This window comes from Microtus oregoni, unplaced genomic scaffold (assembly GCF_018167655.1).
Source record: "Microtus oregoni isolate MIOR12 unplaced genomic scaffold, Mior012 000024F_ref0000369, whole genome shotgun sequence".
NCBI lineage: Eukaryota > Metazoa > Chordata > Mammalia > Rodentia > Cricetidae > Microtus > Microtus oregoni.
This window is the reverse complement of record NW_024543083.1, coordinates 12117764-12134903: the sequence shown is the minus strand read 5'-3', so window position 1 is coordinate 12134903 and position 17140 is coordinate 12117764. Positions and strand designations below refer to the sequence as shown.

General features: G+C 42.8%; 1 protein-coding gene across 1 annotated transcript; it reads right to left on the bottom strand.

The window, feature by feature from the left end:
- Nucleotides 1-550: 550 nt before the first annotated feature.
- Nucleotides 551-12392, bottom strand: Defb1 (defensin beta 1). The gene is made up of 2 exons (XM_041673506.1): nt 12343-12392; nt 551-720 (listed from the first exon to the last, which is right to left on the bottom strand). The coding sequence occupies exons 1-2, from the start codon at nt 12377-12379 to the stop codon at nt 572-574; spliced, it is 186 nt and encodes a 61-aa protein (XP_041529440.1). The 5' UTR covers nt 12380-12392; the 3' UTR covers nt 551-571.
- Nucleotides 12393-17140: the final 4748 nt, after the last annotated feature.

Here is a 17140-nt window from a genome sequence, read left to right as displayed (position 1 = left end):
GCAGACTTGGGGAAAAAAGCTGGGTTTGAAAATTGTGCATGAATCTTTTTTAAAAAGTGCTGATCTGGAAATACAAACATTATTCCCAGAGGATGAGCTTCCATGGGACAATTTACAGTTATAAATGAGGTTTTGATACTGTCCACTGTCCTGAACCCTGCAAGAAGAGACATCAGTCCTGGATCTGCAGATAGAGCCTCACTTAACTGACTGCTGTGGCCATGGAAGGTTCATCCTTGTTTGGCCCCAGGAGGTCTGGTAGCTGTGTCCACTGTCCAGTTAGGTGTGGCATCCCTGCACTGGGTACGTGTAGTTTGGTGATAAAAATCAAATAAAAGTGACATCACTCAAATTGTGACCATCATTACTCAGGGCCAGGCAGCTGTTCTGAATTTTCCAACCTCTTGTTTTAATCCCTGGACTTCAGCCTTACACTTTTAAAAACCTCTCCTAAACTGAGACATGAAATTCATTTCGATCTGATGTAAATAGGCTTGGAAAGCAGTTCCTTTATTAAAATACTAATTGCATATCTCTCGCTTGTCTTTTATGCTCATTCTTCAAATCACTGTCAACTCCTACAACAGTTGGGCTTATCTGGCTTACAGGTTCCCTGTAGCCTGGTATTAGAAGGACAGCTGGAGCGGAGACAGAATCCTCCATGTTGGAGGCATCGATATTGATCTGTTCTGCGTCCGAGACTTGTGAGAGTACCGGCACCTACAAGGGGAGAACAGACATGTTTAGACTTCTAGTTGTAACCCCAAAGATGTGAGAATATTTGGGAAATGTAAAATAGGCAACCTGGTAGCACATAAGAGAATTCTTCTTAGAGGCAATTTCTGTGGAATTAACCTTGAGGCCCCTAAGGAAGACACCCTTCACTATTCCAGTGTGAAGAAGGGGCTCACAAACCCCACTCCCAACCAAGGAACTATTGACAGTTGATAGCTTCTAGAGGAAGAAGATTCTAAAAAAAAAAAAAAAAAAAAAAAAAAAAAAAAAAAAAAAAAGAATATAGCTGGTAGTCAACCACTACCATGCTCCAGTAGATGGTACCAAACCCATAAGAATATGGAACCATAAATTGAATTCAGTGCATCATTTAAAAGAGGGGCGTGAGTTGAGAAACATGGAGATGGACCTTGGAGGAGTTGAGGGAATAATGTGAGAGTCAATACAACCAAAATACATTGTATTCATTCAAACAATTAATAAAATATTATGTTGATAAATTTGTCTCACTTAAACTTGTAGGGCGATGTGGTCATGAAGCTGTTGATAATTCTAGTTTCCAGGAGAGGGGTAGTTAGCTTTAAGGGTGTGTCCCCCGTACATTAATTATACCCTAGCAGATGGTTACACACTCAACTGTAGGCAACACTAATTTGACTCAGGGTTAAAAAGAAGTCAGGTGCGGGTGGAATGGGGTGTGAATGTGGGAGGAATTTCGGGAGTGAGGTAAATATAATCAAAATACAATGCATGAGTCTGTCTGATGGGGAGCCTCCTCCAGCCAATGGCCTTTGAGAGACTGGACCAGGTTGGGCGTGGCTTTGGATACCAAAAACCTGCAGGATGCCCACTAGGCCTCTTCCTGTTTGCCATCCCTACATGTTAGACCCCGCTCCTGTTTCCTCATTTTGATCTGTGAGTTTCCCTTTTAATAAAGAAAAACCTTAGTATATTCTATTTGGAGCTAGTGTGAGATTATTTGGTTAGCGTTCCCTCCATCTGGCACGTTCCACTTCAACTGTCAAGGAATTAATTGATGCACTAAATATATATAGATATTATGTAATGTTGCATATATTATATCATATAATAGTATCTACACAAACACATCTATGCTGTATAAGCATAGGAGGCCCAAACAGAGGCAAGCTCAACCAGACAAATGGCTGTGAATTGGCTATTTTTCTCTACTCTTAGAGCTCTAGAGACACGTTCAGGACCTTCACCAACTAAAACAGTTCATGACTGGTTTGATAGCATGGTAGAAGATTCTTAAAAGCATCCTATGCACAGATGATGGATACAGATGGCGATAATCTTAGAATTCCGGGAAAGGATAAATTTTATGAGTTTTATGAATGGTAAAAATGAGAGTCATGGAAGAATCAAAGGTTCCAACTTAATAACCCAACAAATTGCTACAATAAATAAGGGTGGAAAAAAAGATCAAATTATCAAAACAACCAGGAAAAAATTATTGGAATTAGCACAACCTTCCAACCGTAGTTGTAGACACAAATGTCCTTAATTTTATAATAAAAGGTCAAGGTAGCTTATTGGACTAAGGATAAGAACCAACTGTTTGTTGTCTTTAAAATCAAATTGCACTGGAAAAGACACATACAAACTTAAAGGGAAAGGATGGAAAATTATTTGCTAAGTAAACGTAACCAAAATAATGCTCTAAAACCAAGCAGTAGTAGCTATATTCATACCCAACCAAGTGGATTTTATACACAAATTAGTCATAAGTGATAAAGCATGTTACTACACAGTAATAAACGGAGCAAGCAGTCAAGAAGATGTAATGAAGGTGATGGGAGGAGTGTAAGAACAAATGGTCAGGATACTTTCTGAGAGATAGATTATTCAGTATACAACAGAGCTGCACCTGTGAGATCTTAACAGTATAGTTGCTTAAACAAGACTTAAACAACAGCAACATCGGTTGATGTTACAACATGGATAGGGAAATCTCATAATGCCCCACTCATGAAGAATTATAGACAATTAATAGCTGCTGAGAGACAGTGAGTCCTTTGCCAGGAATGAGCCCAAGATAGATTATCTAGCCCTGAATACACATACATATAAGCAACACTAAATGGACTGAGCAGTTTGTGTTTATGTGTGTGTGTGTGTGTGTGCATATAATTACACATATGTGTAACACTAAAAACTACCAATTTCCTTCATGAACATAGAAAAAAATTCCGAATAAAATCCTTGCAAACTGAATTCAATAACACATTCAAAAGTCAATACATGATGACCAAGTTCATTTCATTCCATTTGTGCAAGATTGGTTCAGCACGTGTGGAATAAGCACAGTGAAGCCCATAAATATAATGAAGAGAAAAGCTTTCCACGGCCATGATAATAGATGCAGAAAATGACTTTGAGAAAACAATAGCCACTCTGCTAAAACCCTGAAGAAAGCACGAATAGAATAGAATGCTTCCACGTAACAAGGTTTATATGTGGCAAACTCACACCAACATTATACTGGATGGGGAAAAGTTGAGAATATTTTCCTTTAATACCAGGAAGGGATAACTGTATGTATTCTCCCCATTTTTATTCAATGTAATATTTCTACTAATTTCTTTTCTGTTGCTGTGATAAAATATCATGACGAAAGCAACTTAAAGGAGAAAGGGATTTATTCTGGTTTATAGTTCTGGGATTGGAGGTAAAACCCACCACAGTGGGAAAAACCTGGCAACAGTCAAGACAAGTATGGTAGCTGGAGCAGGGAGCCAGCTGATCATATTTCACAGGAAGCAGGGAAACAGAACAGGAAATGGAGTGAGCTTCTAAACCCTCAGAAGTCAGTGACTTCTTCATCTATCAAGGCTGTCCCTCCAGAAGCTTCCATAATCCACCCCCACCAGAGCCATCTGCTTGTGACAACATGTTCAGATTCATGCGCCTCTGGGGGATATTCAAACCACAACATTCTCCCCATGGCCTCCTTGAGCTCATGGTCATCTCATGATGAGAATGCATTCAATCTTTTAATCCAACTTCAAAAGCCCTCATAGTCTTTACGAGTCCCAGCGCTCTTTCAAAATCCAGAGTCTCTTCCGATACTTATCTCTTAACTATGACTGCTGTAAAAATGACAAAGCAAAGCGCACACTTTCAACACTGAACAGAGTACATATTGCCATTCCAAATGGAGGAATATGGGCATAGCAAGGAAAGATTAGACCAAAGCAAAACTTTAAGCCATCATGGACAAACCAAATTCTGTAGGTCCACATACAGCAACTGAAGCCTGAGCTTCAATGGGTTTAGATGGAACTGACCCTCCAGCTTTGCTGCCTGCAACACACACTTTTCTCTTAGGCTGATTTCTTATTCCATTTCCTGTATGCAATTCTCCTTGACAGATATCTCCTGACTTTGGTATCTCAAATATCATGGGATCTCAGCCACAACCCAGGCTTCACTATGACAGCCTCATGCAATGGCTTCTTGGGGAATTCCTTGAAGGAACTCTGGACCTGCTGCACATTGCCTGATCTCCTTAGTTCTCTGAAAGAGCAGAGGAAAAAGCCATGACCCCTTTCATCTTGCAGAGTTTTTGTCTTCAAAACAAGAACCACATGAACAACACTTTCAAGTTCTGTCCTCAGCTGGAGATGGCTCCTAACCACTTGGACATCAGCTGCAGAAGCCTCTGAATGCAGCTCTCTCATAACATGGAGGCCCATTGAGTGTGGCCTCAATCCCATAATGGGGAGGCCCACCTGAGTGTGGCCAAGCTCTCAGAACATGGAGGCCCATCCGAGTATGGCCTTGCCCTCACAGAACCTTTCCTGTTGTTCTTGTGCAGATCATGCAGCTTTCCTTTAACAATTACAAACTCTTTTTCAGCACACGACCGATGTCTTAGTTTTCCCAGTGTCCTTTTGTTCCCAAACTGCACATTTTTATTTCTCCCTACCATGTTTGTTGCCACTGAGATTCTGTGTCACCACAGTCAAATTGACTTTCATCAAGAAAACAATAAGCAATACTGGGGAGACACAGGAAGAGGAAGAGCACGCATTTCCAGAGGGGATGTAAAGCAGGGCAGCCACTGTGGCAATCAGTATGGCAGAGCCTCAGAAAGGTCACACTAGCACTACTGTGCCCTGTGATCTACGGCACCAGACCTGGGTGTGCCCTGTAGTGTGTAAGTCAGCACACCACAGAGGAACCTGCAGCTCCATGCTACTTCAGTCGCTATTCATGGTAGCCAAGGCAAGGAGTCATCTTAGATGTCCTTAAAGAGGTGAGTGTACATGGAGAGTTCTCTTCTGCCATAATGGAGCAAGAAGCACCACAAAGGAGAAAGGATAGAAGCGATGAGCACCAGAGTGAGAGGAATAAACCAACTCAGAGTCAAGCATCATGGGTGTTCTCTGCTACATGGAACCTGGGGCATAAATGAGGGTGTGAAGAAGAAAGGGGATTAGGAATATTATATTGGAAAGTAGGATAGGAATGGAGTGATACATGGGTGAATTTGACCAAAGTCCATGATATTCATAAACAAAAAAGTCATATGAACCCCATTGTATTGTATATTTAATATGCACTAGTTTGAAAAGACAGACACTAATTATCTCATTAGTTTTCATCATCTTCTATATTAAGGGTAAAAAGAGCTATGAAATTAGTATCAGTTTTTTTTAATTTTCTCAAAAAACCCTTAATTTCAGTTCATTTTACATCATCAAAATTATTGAACCACATAGTAATTTGTTGCATTTCTGAAATTATAATATAAATGTATATATATATATATATATATATATATATATATATATATATATGTTTTCAGGACAGAGATATTTCCAGTCTCTGGAGAGTATTTTATCTGTGATTTCTCCTGATGACTGAGGGACTAGGTAAATACTCAAAGTGTGTCTTAGTAGTGTGATCCAACCTTGGGTTAGAAATCTTTCATCTTTATATGGTAAACATTCATGAACAGTGTGTATCCAAATTTGGCTGCTCAATTATAATTTATTCTAGGAACTTTAAACTACAAAATAACCCAACTTTATAGGAATATATTTTTTTGAAGTGTATGGACCCAAACATGTCATGTTAAACATTTATAAACAGTGTGTATCCAGATCAGATCTGGCTGCACATTTATAATTTATTCTAGGAACTATAAACTAGAAAACAACTCAACTTTATAGAAATATGTATTTTTGAAGTGCTGGAATCAAACTCAGGGATTTGGAGCCAGAGATTGTCATGTTAATGAGAAAAGCCAGTCCTACAAAGGTTATGCATTGAATGTTGTCTCTTATATGTGGAATGAGGGCGCCATGGTAGTAAGAGTGGTGCTATTGAGGCTGTAGAAGGGGAAAACAGGAGGGAGGATTGGGAGAGTCATGGGATTTGAGTATAAACATAGGACATTGCATGCATTTACGGAAATGACACAGAACAAGTTACTTTGTGTAGTTAGTATGACATCAGTTTTTTAGTCACACTCAGCCCTAGAACAAGTCTTCCCTATGACCCATCATAGACCTCTCAGATTGATAGCGGGGAGCCCAGGTCTCCCTGGTTCTCATACCCCAAGGCTGCTCATTTTCCCTTCATGTTGATGAATAAACTTGAGTTGTTCTAGCCATCCAAGGAATACATTGTTTACCTAACTTGTAGACAGGGAAACGGAGGCATAGAGAGAGTGAATGAGCTGACCGTTGTTCCATCACAACCTCAGTCAAATCCCGAAAGTTATGTTTCTGCCAGATTTGCTCTCAAGAAAATGAGTTTTCCTTCAAATGACCTTCATATGGCTGTACAAAACTCAACTACACCAACTAAAATATCTATGCAAAGCAAAGTGACTGGAGAGACGCATTCCGGTTTGTAATCTGCTTAGTAATCAGTTTGAGGAAGAAAGTTCACGTTTCTGCATTAAAGAGTCTCAGAATGTCCTTGATGCTATCCATCACATGGCTGAGGTCCAGCTCTGGGGGGTCTCTGCTGCGAATGGACGGTAATGAACTCTGGAGACGATGTTCTCAGGTGCAGCTGAGCAGGTAGTGTGCTTCACTTCTATTGCCAACTTAACTGGACTGAGACTCACAAAAGGCATTTGTGTCAATGAGTTTGATTTTTCTAGCAATTTTTTTGTTTTATCTAAATTTTCAATTTTATTATCATAAACCCACAAAAATTTAATTTTGTGTAAATATGATGTACAATCTTGCCTTTTATGTCTGGCATCCTAGATCTCCACCCAATAATTATTCTCTAATTATTAATACATTCTTTGACAATTTCATATTTTTGTATAATACAACCTAATGACATTCATCTCTCCACTCCCACTTGTCATGGGACTTAGGTCAACTTAATCATTCCCAAAATGGAATGCCAATATTTCATTTCCTGGGCATCAAGATCATGCTACTTTCTGTTCTGCCCCATGGATAAAGTCGCGGTTTTCCAGTCATCCTATCTCAGGGCGCTATTATCCCAATAGCTTTTTTTTTTTTTTTTTTTTTTTACAAGTTGGCAGATGGAATAGCAAAAGTGATTCTCTACTAGGAGATGAAGAATAAAATACATCCCATGGGCCGTGGTGGAGAACGAGGGACAGGAAAGGAAGAAAATACATCCCAAGAGCTGTGGTGGAGAACTGGGGGGAAGAAAATACATTTGGGGGGCCATAGTGAAGAGTGGAGGAGGGAAGAAAAATGGTTAAAGGCAATGAGCAGGGCAAAGTTGCTTTCCTGCAATCATCAGAAAGTAAGTTCATACAAACAAGAAGCAACAAGGTCCTTTCATGCAACTGAGGCCAAACATGACCTAGCATGTGGCAGAGGCTTAAGAATTCAAGGAAAAATAACAAATCACACTAATAAAAAAGCTATACTAAAAGATTGAGTGCCATCTTTGGTCTTTACAGAAGAGGTCTGTGAAAATAAATTTTCTTAAGGAGACTTTTGGGAGCTAAGAAACAGGGAGAGTGGAAATCTGAGGATGAACATGCACAGATCAGGCTGCAGATGTTGAGACTTTGGGTCCTCAGTTTCTCTGCTTTAAAAACACCCTGAGCCCCACGGATGGGACTCTGAGATAGTGTGATGTAATTATAGGCAAATTTGAAGTTCAAAAGCAATACAAAGGAATTTTGATGAATTTCTGATGAGAAGATATGTATTTTTAGAGTAGACTACTTTCAGGCTGAAGCGGAATGGATTGCCAAAGGACAATGGTTCAGGAAAAGTTGTGACCCTGATTCACCCATCCCTCCCACCATATCTACAGGTATAGACTTTGCATTGAAACATGCATGCACAAGGAAGTGGGGGGGGGGGACATGGACTAGAGAGTCGATGTGAAACAGGAAAGAGAAACTCAGAGGCAGGGGAACCTTCTGGATCTTCCTAATGGTGACTGCATATCCATACAGTGGGCCTGACCATGAGCAGAGATTGAATGTAAATCACAGACAAGAAAGGAGCCTGTTAGAGTCCTTGCTATCCTGCTACTGGGAGAAAGTCTTACCCCAGGTCATAGCAAGGGAATTTGCTGCCAGCATGCTGGGGAGGGGCCAGGGAAGAAGCAGGTTCTTCCAACTGGAGGTGTTAAAATAGAAGTCAATGTTGACTTGGAGGTGGGGTGTTTGTGTGGTCAGAAGAGGAGGAGGGAAATCAGCTACATTTGCCACTCCCAGAAAAAGCAACAAAAGCAGAAACCGGCTGAGACAGAAGTCAGTCTCTCTTCTGAATTAAAGGAGATTTCAATAGCACTGTGCAGCAGGAAACTAAGGCTGGCTTCAGCCCTCAGCGGCATCTCTCTCCAACTTCATGGAGCTTGAACACACTGTCCGTCTAGGCTCTTCTTGAGAGGGAATGTGTGACTGCTGATCTCTTTGGGAATCTTGGGAAGTGAGTGAAAGAATACAGGGTTGGGGATCTGAATGGATGTGTGTCCTTGTCATCAACACGGCTGAGTCATAAAAAGATCTGTAGAGCAGGCCTGGCATGGTCCCTAGTGGAGGACAACCTGGGGCACTCAGATGACAGGCACAAAGCTGTCCCTGCAGCTGTAAAGCGAAACCTATGGCGTTGTTTTGATGCTGCTTTGGAGTACGTCTGTTGAGTCCCACATCCTGCTAACCAGGGGCCCTCAGCAACTACATGAACTATGAAGACCATAGCGGGTGGTTTAATTTCTATTACTATTACTGAAAGCTTTTATGGGAACTGGAAGAGGCAGAAAGAATTAGGACAATCAGATCTGGGTGGATATTTCTGGATGAGACACTTGAGAGGAAAGGGTGGTAACTGGGGTTACACAGTGCTAACACCTGGAGTAATTTTTCTGTTTTAATACAATGAATGAGCCCATCCTAGCAGGGTTGTGTATAGAGTTTTCAGGGAAGGAAGGGAGGAGCTTGTGGAGCTATGAATGCCTGTATCAGTAGGCTGGATTGATTCTCCGACCTTTCATTAATTGTCACAGGTGCACTGGGAGGAGACATGGCTTTGATGGTGGGAGTTTCTAGTGACTGTCCCACTTCCATGGATTAGTCTGTAGTCAGTCTCTAGGCAAGTCCGCAAGCACCTCAAAAAGACATTTTTCATGTTGTTCTTGTCCCAACCCATCCCAAATGTGTCCTGCCTCATGAAACATCTTGATATGGCCTGACCATCCATGGATTTGCTCATAGGATTTCTACCCACTTTCTCCATGCTTCCTTACATTACCAAGCTTTGAGAGTTGTTGTGAAGTCATATGAGAGCTTTAGGTCAGGGACTGAATCACTGATCTACTGTTGTTTATCCATAAAATGTAGATATTGATTCCTCTTGGGAATATTATGAGAACTCAGTGTAAATGTCCTACTGATTTATTTCTCTCCATCTTTTTACACATGCATCTATCCTCACCTGTCATGTGCAATGTCCCCAGAACCCAGACATCTCAGAGTTCTGCACCCAGGGGTCTGAAGGAAAGCGATAGGTTGTGATAGAGTGTGCAGAGACTTGGGATAGGGACCTCTGTGTAGAGTAACAGTCCCTAATCAGTGGTATTCCACTGTGGTTAAGGGAATATAACCACCTCTTCTGTGTTTGTAACAAGAGTCTAAATTTTATGTGGTGTATCACCATTGTTACCTTTGAGAAAGAAGTAATATTTGTAAACATTGTGCCCATCAAATAATGTCTGTTTCTTCTCCTCTCTCAACCCTTTAGAGAAGCCTTTCTTAATGTCTCAGAAAAGGTTGTCTCCTTACAAGTTCTCTTGGCAGCTGAACCCAGCAGCATTTATCGGGGCAGGTAGAGTTACTTCCCTTGCATACTCAGCTTGTGCTGTGTTTTCTTCTAGAGCTGAAGCTTTCTAAACAGTTGGAAACCTCTCTGTCTCTGGATCTTCCTCCTTCCCCTGGCAATATCCATACCTGTCTGTTTCTAAGTATTTGCTCAGTGGCAGCCTCAGTCACCCTTGGTTTCCAAAGACCAAGACTGAGGTCTTTTTATGTTGACTTCATTCTGTTTTCACAGACTATACAGGGAGTAGTGGGGTGCCCATTTCTTTATCTCCCAGGAAAACAAGCTGGTCAACTAGATGGTCCTGTCTTGTGGGGTCCTGTGAACCAGAAATGAGCGGTGGGAATGGTGTCTGTGAGGGCTTGGATGGGACATGAAATCAGGCCAGGGCCATACAGCCTTCCAGAAACAGAACCCAGTACCCTCCACACTAAACTGAATTCAGCAGGCAGTGTAGGTCTAGAGACAGCATGGATGGGAGGAAGAAAGCAACAGCATTGACAATGACAACAAATGCATAAGACAGGGTACAGTATCTAGCTAGACCTAACTGTTTTATAGTGTATGTATTCCCTCAAACAGCATTTGGTGTGCTACAAACCCATGATTTTTACCTACAGTCTACACTACGACTGTATCCAAACAAAGCAAAACAAGAACTCTCAGAATTTACACCTCAGATCTTAAGCCAAACACATACAAGATCCACCTGCAGCCTGGCTCTAGAGACTCCCAGGAGCCTGCATGTTAATGCAAAGACACCTGGTGAGTTTCTTTTCCCATCCATAGCATAAAGGCCAGACCAGCATATCAATCCCAGAGGAAAATACCTTTACTAAGCAGCATCTTTTTGTGGTCAAATAGAACCTTGCAGTAGAGCAGGTATTCCTCAATAGTCCCCCTTGGCCCTGGGGACCCTCGGAGTGACCTGAGCACCACCATATTGGCTTTGAGGGTGAGATAGGCTCTGAGTTTTGTTATTTCCAGAGAAGTGGCTGGAAAATTCTTGTACCAGCAGATTATACACCGAGGATATTTGTATCCTAAAAGAATGCAGAAAAGTGGTTCTACCTAGGAATTTCTAGAAAGACCTGGTAAGTGTTCCTGGATCCATTCTTATAATGGAGGATCAGGAAGTATGACTGAGCCTGTCCACCCAGGTGAGGTCATTTTTCTGTGGTTTGAATGAATTGCATAGCATCGCATTTAGCATACTAGACCATTATAAAAAGTCTTCATTCTGAAAAACGTGCTCTTAAATTTTCTTGAATTTGGGCCACAAGAAGGAAGTTTCTCCTTCTTACTCAGTGAAAGCATTCCCACCCCACCCCCGATGCATGCCGAGACAGGTGTATCAAATAGCATGCCCTGTGCAGTCGGCATGCGCTGGCATTTTCTAGACCCTAAAAATGTGCAATTTATTAAATGCATTTCTTTACCTCTCTAATGGACCATGACCTACCTCACTATGAAAAACAGTATGTAGAGAAGGCGCCTAGATCCAGATTTTGCATAGAAAAACTGGGACATATCTCTTTTGAAACACCCCCCCCCCAGAAGCTAGCATGGTAGCCCCACGAAAAACAAAGCAGGATTTTCCAGAGAATCTCACAACTAAGATTCCTTCCCTAAGACCCTCCTGATACAAATATGTATATAAAGATCAGAAATACATGACTTTGTCAGTTATTACCCTGAGAGATGGCCTTGGGGAAAACACGTCCTTCATCATTACTTCGGGGTCCTCCTGTCTCCAATGCCAGGGACAGGCAGCTTTGGCCTGGATAGTGTGGGCATCCTCTAGACACATGTGAAGCCCTTCGATTTGACTGGTAAAATCTCCTTGCCAGAACAGCGTGGCTACCAAGGAATGTGAAAGGCCATCTCTTGACTCCTCACCTGGTGTTTCCAGGCATTTACAACTGGCTGAGCTGGCCTGGCAAAGGGGCAGTGGCACTTTGCCTGTAGCAGGATACTCAGGGATGCTCCGCCCAGGGACCCAGTTGAGGCTAGTGTGTCTCCCTGGATCAAAAGGCTGTAAAGGATCTTCCCACAGGCAAAGCAGACTCCCACACAAGACCTATCCCAGATTCTAGGGACAAACATCATGACTTGGAGACCCCTACTACTCACTCCTAATCCTTAACAGGTTCATTTTGCTGCGGCCCAGCAGTTAACCACAGGCTACTCAGGATGCTCTCCTGTTGCTAGACTCACAAAACCAGGAGGTAGCGATGACCTGTTCCCCCTTAGCCCCTGTGTCTCCAGTCCCAGCCAGAGCCATTTGCAAGTTTCCAAAGCTTACCTGGCTCCATCTGGGAGAAGAGGAAAAATAACATCATCAGGAGAAAGTAATGAGTTTTCATGGCGGCGGCAGCCAGAGTTCAGAGGGCAGAGAGGACGAGAGAGTCCCAGGTAGCTGAGCTGACAGATGCTTCCGGAAGCCTGAATGAGCTTGTTTTTTATGGGAACACTGGTTGCATAACCTCATAAATGAGCTGCAGGGAGGCGTTGCCAACCACAGTGAAGGAATAATGACATCTCATGTTATTCGCCCTGAGAAGAGTCCACGTCCTGTGGGCACATTACCTCTCCCCAGCTCTAGCTAAATTTTATTTTTCAGCCTGGATAATAGAAATATGCATCTTTTGTCTCTAGCCAGCTAGTGTTTCAAATTTGGCACTTCTTCCTGAGATTTTTTTTCCAACTCTGGCTCTCCAGACAGCATCTGAGCTAAGTCCAGGGAGGTACAACTGTCCCACCCTGGTATATGGCCTTAGATAGGCTCTAAGTAGTCAGTTATTGTATCATTTTAAAATATCTTATTTTACATAGAATTTCCAGTGCAAATCTATGGGCAGATTTCCTAGAACATTATGAAGGATTTTATTTAGGAGCATGGTTCTGTACATGGTTCTGCCCAACATGTAAGAACAGAGTTTCTTAAAGGGACACTGAGAAGCTCATAGAGCCATTTCTGGGGATGCAGGACTACTCTGTGGATGAGCTGCCAGGAATAAGGTCCAGTTTGTGCCACTTGACCTGACAAGTATCCTAGGCTAGAGTCCCTTGCAGGAGACACTAGCACAGACTTTACAGAAACTATAGCCACCACCAACAGAACACCTTTCTATACTAAGACATGTACCTTCCAGAAACAAGCACACATACAAACACCACAGAAATATACATACATACATACATACATACAAGACACTCACACAAGCACACACACAAAGGCATAGACACAATCACAAGCATGCACATATTCATACAACCATCTATTTATCTATCCATATATGTACATATATATGTATCCATATATGTACATATATATATATATATATATGAAAGAGAGAGTACACACACACACATACACATATACACATGGGGAGACAGAGAAAAAAGAATCAGAAGAGTACCAGAGATGAAGAGAGATTGAGAATGGCAGAGACAGACAGACAGACACAGAGAGGGAAAATTCAGAGACAGAGGAAAAGAGAAATTCAGAGAAACAATAGACAAAGTGAGAAAGATTTACATTTACAAGCTCACTGACTCCAGACTGTCAACTGGTGAACCTGCATAGGACCTAACTAGGCCCCCTATAGTAGTGTGGTTTGGGCAGTGTGTAGGGCCACTGAGAGTGGGACCAGGATCTAACCCTAATGCATGAACTGACTATGGAGAGATACCTTTCTTAGCCTAGGCATAGTGGGTGGAGGGACTTGGTCCTGCCTCAAGGATGCCATAGGACAGACTTAGTTGACTTCCCAGGGAAAGGCCTTACTCTCTCTGAGGAGCAGAGTGGATGGGGGTGAAGTGGGGGGAAGGTTGGGGGAGCAGAAGGAGAGGAGGGAGGGGGAACTGAGTTTGTTACGTAAAAAGAGAGAGCAAGAGAGAGAGAGAGAGAGAGAGAGAGAGAGAAAATGGGGAAAGAAAAGGAATTTTCCCTATAGAAGAAAGGGAAATGCAAAAAGAAAGCAAACCAAAAAAAAAAAAAGACTCCAACAAACAAACAAAACTACTGAGTACATGTTCTAGTGGGATCCAGGCCTCATTCACATACACAGATACATTTACTTGATTCTTGTGTGAGGCAGGAAGTCTTCAGTGTTTTGGAGTATGGTGAGAGAAGAGTTTCTTTTTAAAGTTTTGCTAAGGGTATAGATGCAGCAACATGACTGAGGATGACTCTAATGGTGCCATCCAGTTGGAAATGAAGGCCCAGGAGGTCCAGAGTCCAAAGTTTGGCTTGTACTTGCTTTGTAAGTCGGGTCTCTGCCGGCTAGTTTCCAGGGGTGCCCCTTCAGGAACTTTGAGGGTTGGAGAACAGGGCATTACCATACAGTAGAAAGGAAACATGGCTTCTGGCTCCTTCTTGTTCTTGTGTGGGAATCCCAATCCCACCAGGAAGAAGTTGACTTAGAGACACCACTCTCTGGGTGCTAATACCACGTGTCTTTATGGACTGCTGAGTGACTTCAGAGAAGTAGATATGACACCGTGGGCTCGTGTCTCTCCGTAGGTGAAACAAGATTGTGAGTTTCAAACAAAACATCTCAACATTCTATGGCCAGGTGTCACGTAATCTCAGTTTAACTAGGAATTCTGGGAATGAGCTGAATCAAAAGAATAACTCTAATTTTCAGAAGTGACATTTTCTACTCCAAACCCTGAAGACACTGTGTTTTTAAGGCTGTGTTGACTGAATATCAACTGTCCTGTGATTAATTTTCTAGCTTGTTTCTCAGAAGGAAGCTTCATTCCAGTGTGGGACCCTCTCAGTTTCCCCACGCCTCTCAGCAGGGCTTGTGGGGAAGAGTGTGGTCTTTGCTTGGTCCCTCCCTAAGACTGAGGATCTGGGACTACCCTGATGGCTAGGTGCAGAGGTGGGAGACCTACATCAGCAATGTGTTTCTGGGAGATCCATACAGAACCTGAGGCAGCGTCTGCTTCAGCAGAAAGCGTCATAGTGGTTGCAGATGAGGTAGGGTCCTGGCCCTTCTCCAGCAGAGATCACAAAATCATGGCTGCTGCTTTCAGAAGTCCCCTGTCAGGGAAGGTAGTAAAGGGGACATTCATCATGTCCCCGAAGAATCCTCCCATTTGTTACAATGCTTCTGATCTGGAAGCCTCTCTCCCTGGCATATAAACATACTCCAAAAGGATAGTCTCAGAATTCAGAACTGCTCTAGAGCCTGACCTCGCAGGTGGGGCCAAGGATAGATCCCTGTTTGTCTGATAGTTTAGATAGCAACAGTACACAATTCTGCTCAGAATCACCACGTACTGATGGTTGGAATCATAGCCTCATAGTATCTAACCTTGAAGACCCTTAATCAACAGCTATTTCAGGAAGGTCCTGTTTCCTGTAGGGACCTAGAGGTCCAAGGAGCAAGCAGGGCTGCCACCTTGCCCCATCATGACCCTGAGCAGCTGTGATACATTTATGCCGTTTGCCAGGCTTCATGGATGAGCTTTCCTGGTAGTGAGGAAAGGAAAGAGAAAGTGAATCTAGTTCCAGAGGATCAGAAGCTTTGTGGGTACAGAAATGAACTGCAGAACGAGGAGACTGGTTTATGGTCACCTAGAGCACTGAAGGGGTTGGGGAAGGTCTCACTGAGCTTTCCAGATAAACAGTCCATGACTCACCTATTCTAGCCCGAGGACTGGGCCCCTCCACCTGGGCTAAGGATGGATGATGTCCTTCAGAAAGTCCCGAGGCTACTCCTCACTGTTAACCTTGACTGTAGTTTCTCAGGGTCATGTATTTTGAGCAAATGTATGGCTCTCCAGGGCCCTTGACTTGTTAAGATCTGCATTTGTCTCCCATCACTGAAACTATCTTAAGGCTGTGATTAAAGTATTCTTTAGGTATATGCCCCTATTATCTGTATCTATAGCCATGATGACCTTTTTAATGTGTGGACTGAGAACGTTTAGTCTGTCAGGCTGCCTGAACCTTTGGGGTGTTTTTTGGTGTTAATGTTATTGAAAACAAAATTATTTGGAAACATTTTAGAAATTCGAATTCATTCAGCTTATTTGGAGTGTGAAGGAGGAAGCTTCATTTCCAAGCTTCATTGTAAGCCCTCAATGAAGAAGCAAATCCACATTGCCAACCCTGGCAGAGTCCTCCCAAACCTGTTGCAATTTCTTCTTCTCCGCTGATGTTTTTGTTGATTGAATTTACAGAAATGGGAAGGGAAGGAACCGGGAGTCTATAGTAGCTATAGCTATCAGCACAGGGAAAACTGCTGAGCTGGAGGAGAAGTAGGAGGAGGGAGGGGACAGGGATGAGGAGGGCAAAAAAGGAAGCAGGGAGAGGGAGGAAGAGGCAGAGGGGGAGAGGGAAGGGGAAAAGGAAGGAGGAAGTGGGGAGAGAGGCAGTGGCCTGCTGAGAAGCCCAGGTTGAAGATTAGAAGGCCACCTCTGAGGCAGGGCTTAGACAGAACTGGATGAACAGGATCCTAGACAAGCCATGGGTCACCTGTCATCCTCAGGTTCAATTTCAGGACTTCGACAGTATTTTCAGAACCAGTGTTCAGGCCAGCAGCCCTTCCTGAAGTATCCTCTAGAGGGTTGCCGGCAGCACCTGCCTTTTTGACCCATTCCCAAAATGACTACATTGTTGCTTTGGGGTGTACATCTTATAATGTGTCCTGAAGGAAAACATTTTTTTCAATTTTTACATTTTTAAAGCTAAAGTAGATCTGACAATCTTCTAACCGCTGTGATCCAGGCCCCTCCATTGGTCCCTTTTTAACTGAAAGAAACACTTCATCTTGGTTTCCACTTTATAGCAATTTAGAAAGCAGGATGTGTCTTCATGGGAGAGGCAGGCTCCACTAGGCAAAGCTTATATATTTTCCCTTGATTTCTTTATTCAACTAATATCACCAGTGGGCACCTTCTTTATGAAAGCCTGGCCTGGATCTAAGGGATGTGAAGAGGAAGACGGTCCTAGTCCCTGTCCTCAAGAGTTCAGAGACTTGGGGCATCAGTTAAGTGAGTAGCTAGTCAAGTCAGGAGTTGGGCCAAGTGTTGGCTTTATGTGAGGGACCTAGAGGAGAACAATTTGTTCCTGTGGAAACTGAGCA